Source organism: Rhagoletis pomonella, unplaced genomic scaffold (assembly GCF_013731165.1).
Source record: "Rhagoletis pomonella isolate Grant_MI unplaced genomic scaffold, Rhpom_1.0 Rhpom_scaffold_00002, whole genome shotgun sequence".
NCBI classification, from domain to species: domain Eukaryota; kingdom Metazoa; phylum Arthropoda; class Insecta; order Diptera; family Tephritidae; genus Rhagoletis; species Rhagoletis pomonella.
In genome coordinates, this window is record NW_023458556.1 from 21,624,600 (window position 1) to 21,631,510 (window position 6,911).

At 37.0% G+C, this 6,911-nt stretch overlaps 1 protein-coding gene and 1 pseudogene across 1 annotated transcript; one reads left to right on the forward strand and one right to left on the reverse strand.

The window, feature by feature from the left end:
* Positions 1-489: 489 nt before the first annotated feature.
* On the forward strand, positions 490-1,593 carry LOC118733278 (60S ribosomal protein L44). The gene is made up of 3 exons (XM_036462615.1): positions 490-587; positions 825-998; positions 1,274-1,593. Exons 1-3 carry the CDS (start codon positions 585-587, stop codon positions 1,409-1,411), a joined length of 315 nt encoding a protein of 104 aa, XP_036318508.1. The 5' UTR covers positions 490-584; the 3' UTR covers positions 1,412-1,593.
* A 16-nt stretch (positions 1,594-1,609) lies between these two features.
* LOC118733279 lies at positions 1,610-4,312 on the reverse strand (annotated as a pseudogene).
* Positions 4,313-6,911: the final 2,599 nt, after the last annotated feature.

The following is a 6,911-nucleotide window of genomic DNA, read 5'->3' on the forward strand; positions in this document are numbered from 1 at the left end:
GTCCCTAGGGACCTTGTACAATTTTAGAAGAAATAACAAGTTACTTGTCTTCATGTTTTGATTTTTTTTTCACTTGTTCTTCAAATTATTTCATTCCTAATATATATGCAGGACGTTAATTTAATCAAAAGACAACATAAATACCAAAGAAGTTGCACATGCACAGTCGAAACATCGAGCAACTCTTTGTAGGTCCCTAAGGACCTTCTCACGAATCTAACGTCATCGGAGGGTTAAAGTATGTTTACATATAAATATAATCTCAATCAAAGCCTGTTTTTAATCACCCCGTTTATACAGGCAAATTTCAGTTTATTAGCGGTCAAATTGTTGTGCATGCGTCCTCACGCGAGCGAGATTTGCCAGCGCGTGAAGAGGGCCAGTAATAGCGTGGAAACGACCAGCTGTGTTTCATGATACCAGTTGCTTCCCAGTACCCTCTACTTCCGGTAGTGCATTCCAATAATTCCGGTAGTGCCATTTCAGAAAAATTCCAACAAGTTTGACAGCTGAAATTTCTGTCGCTTCCGTTTATTCTTCTTCTCTTTCTTTTTTTCTTTCTTTGACAACCAAGAATCGTCAAGATGGTACGTTTGCGGAAATTTGCTATAAAAACCTGTATAGAAATCGCAATACATCTCATAAATATTTATGCAAAATACACAGACTTGTGCTTTGGTGGAAAATATAAATAATTTGTTATATATTAGTGTATTTATATTACTGATGAAACTCATATCTTGCTGGATTTGTTTGGGACTTTTCGTTGTGCAAATAAAAGTTTGTGTGAAGATTTACTAAGGGGCTTTTAAATTCTTTTTCAGGTCAATGTGCCCAAACAGCGACGCACCTTCTGCAAGAAATGCAAGTGCCACAAGCCACACAAGGTGACGCAGTACAAAAAGTCCAAGGAGCGTAAAGGTGCGCAGGGAAGACGTCGTTACGACAGAAAACAACAGGGTTTCGGCGGTCAAACTAAGCCCATCTTCAGGAAGAAGGTACGAATTACAATCGCAAATACCAGTTATATTGGCATATTTGTAGAACTAAATTGCTGTTGCGCCGCTGAAGCGCGCTGCAAAGCTCTTTGGTGGGATAAATGTATGCAATATTAACGTTGAATGCTGAAAACTACTCTATAGTAACTGCTTTATGTTGCCCCGGTAGTTGCTGAGTTGGAACGTTCACACAAGAAAAATACTTTAAAATTAAATTTTTAACTTTCCATTGACTGAAACTGGTGACTTAACTCTTTTATTTTCCTCATTTTCAGGCTAAGACCACCAAAAAGATTGTGCTGCGTATGGAATGCACGGAATGCAAGTACCGCAAGCAAACACCTCTAAAGCGTTGCAAGCATTTCGAGCTGGGTGGTGACAAGAAAAGGAAGGGACAGATGATCCAGTTCTAAATTACTCGCCCCCATTACCACGCTACCTTTATTTTGTTTTTCTGTTTGCTGTCAGTGCAAAGATTGAATGCGTTTTGCTATAGTGAATAGCACTACAACCAATCGCCTGTGAAAAAAAAGCAAATATTGTTTAAAACAGTGTTTTATACCTAAACATTGAATTAAAAGAAAATTCATTTTAAGCATTTGTGCGTATTTATTCTATTAGCATATTAAAATTTTACAAGGTATGTATTCATAGAACGGATTATCACAAATTGAATAGCTTAATATGTTAGTTGCAAAGAAGTTTTAGCAGGGGTTTCTTGACGCTCGAACCTATGTATTGGACAGCAACTAATCTGAAGTGACGGCGCTTAGTTTCGTGAGGCACAATCAGGCGGCAACGCCATCTGCCAACAACAAATTTGGAGTGCTTTAAAGAAATATGCAATTGTAAAAAATTTCATTAATTTTTTAGTAACTCACTCTAGTATGCTTGGTTCTACACCTTCAGCTTGCATTTTCATTTTTACTGCCTCATTGGGCACACCAAATTGCACCATTTTGAAAAACTTTTTAACGCACATCATCGCATGCGCGCACACCTGTGGGTTCCGGCATTTCATTGTCTATTTGGTCTTCGCCACTTGATATATCTCCAGTAGCAGCTGTGGCGGGTGTGCCGTCAGTCTTTTCTGCAGTTTCACTAGGAATTTTGTCTGTTGTAATGCTATTGGCAGTAGTTGACATTGCGGTCTCTGTAACATCAGGTACAGAAGCAAGCTGCATATTGAATTTGGAAATTTATTATTTTCTTCATTGCAAAGGTTACATACGACTTTTCTTACTTACCTACCTTCGCTTCTATTATAGTTAAGGCGGCTTCGACTTTTTGCATTTTTATTTCTAAATCTATAGGGGTATTCTCTGAGTCTTGCAAAGCCCTTGCACGGTGCACAGATTGCACGGATTGCACGGTACAAACCGGTTTTTGTATGGGACAGCTTTGCAAACCGTGCACCGTGCAAGGGCTTTGCAAGACTCAGAGAATACCCCTATTGAATTTTGTTTCGTATTGCAATGCGAAATTATTGAGAAAATTGCAAGAGTTAATTATAAAATGGTTAATGAAGGCCAAGACGCGCTTTTGGTGCAGCGGTGGCATTTGTGATTTATCTACAGTTTGTGCCAATACCTCGGTGTCCATAATGGTTAACTGAACAAACAATTTAAATAAATTATTCGTACTAGGTATCACGCGTGTAAAATGTGTTGCCTTGCCAATTTTTAATTCGCAAATTTGTCAACAACTTTTAGGAAAAGTAGTGAATAAATAAATGCAATAAAAATGCATTGTTTTGTTTATTTTTTTTTTTTTAATTAGCAATGTCGTCAGACATTAAGACGTTGGCCAGGTATCTTATTAACCTCAGGGGCCAGGTTGTCCAACAAACTTTAGCAAGTTCTAATTCGTCTTTGTCGTAAGCGTATATCCACAAAGGCAGGTCCAGCGAAGGGAAGATCCCACGAAGACCAAGAGTGGTGGCTTACAACTTGAAACAGAAAAACTAAGACGCAAAGAATTACACAGTGACAAAATTAGAAGTCAAAACGTAAGATAATCAACTAACTCTAAGTAACTTAAACTGACCTCACAAAGCAATTTAGGCACTTCAGAAATTTGGGATTACACCCAAAAAAAAAATTTGTAATCTACTTTTTTTTTTTTTTTAAAGAATACATTGACTCCATTCTTAATTAATATTATTCTTATAATTTAAATTATTTATATATATTTTTTTTTTTTTTTAAATTTGTACTCGAATTGTACTTTAGTAAGCACTACAAGGGTGCGAATCACAGCCATACAAATGCAATACAATCATTTAATGAACAGTCTTTTGCAATAAAAATCACCAATACGAATTTCAATTACTCGAAATTTTATCTTTTTTTTGTTTTCTTTTTTTTTTTTTTTCCAAACTCTACTCTTCTAATATACATAACTATATGTACACATATATTACTATACTTATTATTATTAATGTATATTTCAATCTCATTAACCCTAAAGGACTTTGTCCAGCTTTACCTTGTGTAGAAAGTGTATTAGCTCACTAAAAAGATACAAATTAGAATTATTAAAAAAATCTTTTAAATTATTACAATTGTTAAAAAAGGTATACGTGCTTCTAGCGGCTGAAAATTTACTACACTGAAAAATAAGGTGATCACTAGTCTCTCTGATTCCACATACATCACATAAATCATTTACACCTCTTAGAAATTTGCTTAGAAACATCCTACCATATGTGTGTCCCATCATCAACCTGTTAACTAATTTGATATCATGAACACCAAAATTACATTTTTTGTCAGTAAACCAAGGACGCCTTTTGATATCTCTGATATTACCCGCAAAAAAACTACCTTTAGTACAACTAATTTCTCTAAACTCCACTTCCCACTCAGTCCAAATAGCACTTTGAATTTTGCATACAGCCTCCCCCAAGGTGAGATCCATTTCGATGGGTAATCCCTCACTAACTGCAGCTCTTGCAAAATGATCCGCTTTTTCGTTAATACCAATACCTACATGACTAGGCACCCACACCAACATGGCACTGACGCAATTTGACTTAGCAATCATATTGTGAATGGACGCAACTATAAAATTTGTAGAAGCCTTTTTTCCTATCAAACGTACCGCCGCTAGACTATCCGTGACTATGACCCACCTGTTTATGTTTTTTTTAAGTAAAAAGCTAACTGCTTGTCTAATCGCCACTAACTCTCCAAACGTGGATGAATATTTCCCATCCAGCTTAAACATTTCCGAAATTTTCTCCTGAAGCTCGGAACACTTTGACGACAGCAAGCGACAAGCAGCATCTGTCAAATTTTAAATACACACGTTCTTACGGACACAATTATTTTGACGACAGCACGACATCTTGGCTGCAGGACTGCAATTGTCGACGTCGCCAAATTAAATCTATTTCTAATTTTGCCGGCGACAATGAAGATGTAGTGCTGCAAAATTAATCACATATTCTTGATTGTTCATGTTGTTCTTATTTACTTAAATAAAAATACACAATTTGTGAAATAAATATACCAAAATGTAAAACTTTAAAATCAGCTATTTGCTATGTCGCTGAGGTCTTCAAAATGTTTAAGAAGCTGCCTTCAAGGCGACATTTGTCGATAAAATGATGTCGCTGTCGTTACGTCGTGAAGTTGCAGTCGTCAAAGTGTTCCGAGCTTGAGGGTCATAAAAAGCCAAACCTACAACATTATTCACCACTGATGCATCCGTAGCCAACAGATAACATCCTTCCTCAGCCCATTTGCTAAATTTATATCTGAATATGCTATTAAGTTGCTCTTTACTAAACTCACACTTGGACCTTCCCAAGGAAGAACTCTCCACACGAAAATTAGTATGTCTACTAAAAGTAACATTTACATTAATTTTGTTAAATAGATGTCGAAACTTGGAATAAATAAAACTGTAGCTCGATTTAACCGAACTCTCGCCCATCAGATCTTTCCTCAGTTCTTCATTCACAAGCCATTGCTTGCCTAATTCCTTGGCCACAAGCCATTCCGCCCTTTTAAGAGGCGGCAGCTCACCAGCCAATGCAAATCTCGCATGAATAGGAGAACTTGGTGGAAGCCCTAGACACGTCCTTAGCGTATCATTTGAAATACCCTGCAGTTTCTTATTAAACCCTCGAGGAGCATTTGCATAAGTCGTGTTGGCATATTCAGCTTTACTTCTAATAAAGTCTTTATAGAAGTTGATAGCCACTTTGGGTTCCAACCCTCCCTTAATAGTCGTAAGCTTCTTAATCAGATTTTTGCCTGAACTTGCAGCGCTTTTTACCTTATCCACATGATTACTTATTGACGCATTAGCACAAATGGTCCTACCCAACCATTTAATACTCTTTACCTGCTGCACTTCCGTCCCATCCAGTCTAAGCGAAAAAGTTTTATTACTAGTTGAATTCATTAATAGAAATTTAGTTTTACTGACATTAATATTCAGATTTAAGCTATTAAGCATGGTTCTAATTTCATTTAACTTAAAATTTAACCTATCAATTGCCTCACAATAACTGTTCCCGCTACATAATAGCGCAAAATCATCAGCAAACTGAAAGACTTTTATGTTATCATCACCCAAGCAGTGCAAACTTCCAGTATATAGGTTAAACAACAGTGGCGATAAGCAGCTACCTTGAGGAAGACCATTTGAAACCTCCACCCTATCTTTTCCCAAAACCAAAACCCTCCTGGAAAAGAAATTTACCACCCAGTTACGAATCTTATTTTCCACCCTAAACCCAGCCAAAATTTCCCCCAGCAGTGAGATATCAACACAATTATAAGCATCAGATATATCTAATACACACATAAACACTTTCTTTTTCCCTTGTTTAAGCCTACCAGCCCAATGCAAGCATTCATTTAGGCACATCGAGGCCGACTTCCCTTTGCGATACGCAAAGCTATTGCATGGTAAGATATTGTTACTTTCAACCCAATTATTCAATCTATCCTTAATTAACATGTTCAGACATTTCACCACAACAGAAAGTAATGAAATCGGCCTAAAATTCCTAAAATCACTTAAATCTTTATTGGCTTTTGGAATCGGAACAATCTTAATCGTTCTCCACTCCTCTTTTACAATGTTACTATTGAAACAAGATTCTAACTCTCTCACAAGACATAATTTCGTTTCATATGGCAGTTTATTGACCATATCAAACGTAATTCTGTCAGCTCCACCAGCAGATTTCTTTTTACGTTTTAACACTACATCCAGATCCTCAACCAAGAAACTAACTACCTCATCTCTTTCATTAACCATACTGGGTCCACTTAAGACTCGCCAACCACTGTTGCCACCCACTTAGTACCATATCTACCTCCTTTAACTTGATTAACAAATCTCCAAGCATCACCAGAGTTTGGACATTCATTCAATTGCATTATTCTAGATTTGTAACTATTACTTTTGGCCTCTTTTACCTCTTTCTTCCACACCTCCTCTAATTGTCGGAGTTTTTCAAAATCCTGAACACGGTTCGTTAAAGCAGCTTTTTTCCTCGCCGCCAAAACCAGCCTAAAACGCTTTTTTAGCTCCTCATTCCACCAAGCCTTAGGGGATCTTTTGAGAGAATTTAAATCAATTGACGCATTCTTAATCTCATTTTGTACTGCATTTACAATACTATCCAGCCCCCCACTAACAACACAACCCGCAAGAGCAGAAGCAAGTTTTCTCTTTTGCAAAAACATATTAGGCCTTTTAGCTACATTTTCTACTTCAATAACAATGGGCCTATGATGGCTTCCCCCAACATATCCCAGATTACATTCCCATTTTAACCCTCCAGAAATATTTGTGAACGATAGATCCAGCACAGATAAACCCTGCTGAGTCACCCTATTTACCACAAAAGTCGGATTGCCATTATTTAAACATACCAGCCCAGCCTTCATA

Excerpts from the sequence above, each read along its gene's own strand:
- LOC118733278 (XM_036462615.1), top strand. Across the intron at positions 999-1,273 it reads AGCCCATCTTCAGGAAGAAG|GCTAAGACCACCAAAAAGAT; the intron begins GTACGAATTACA and ends CCTCATTTTCAG.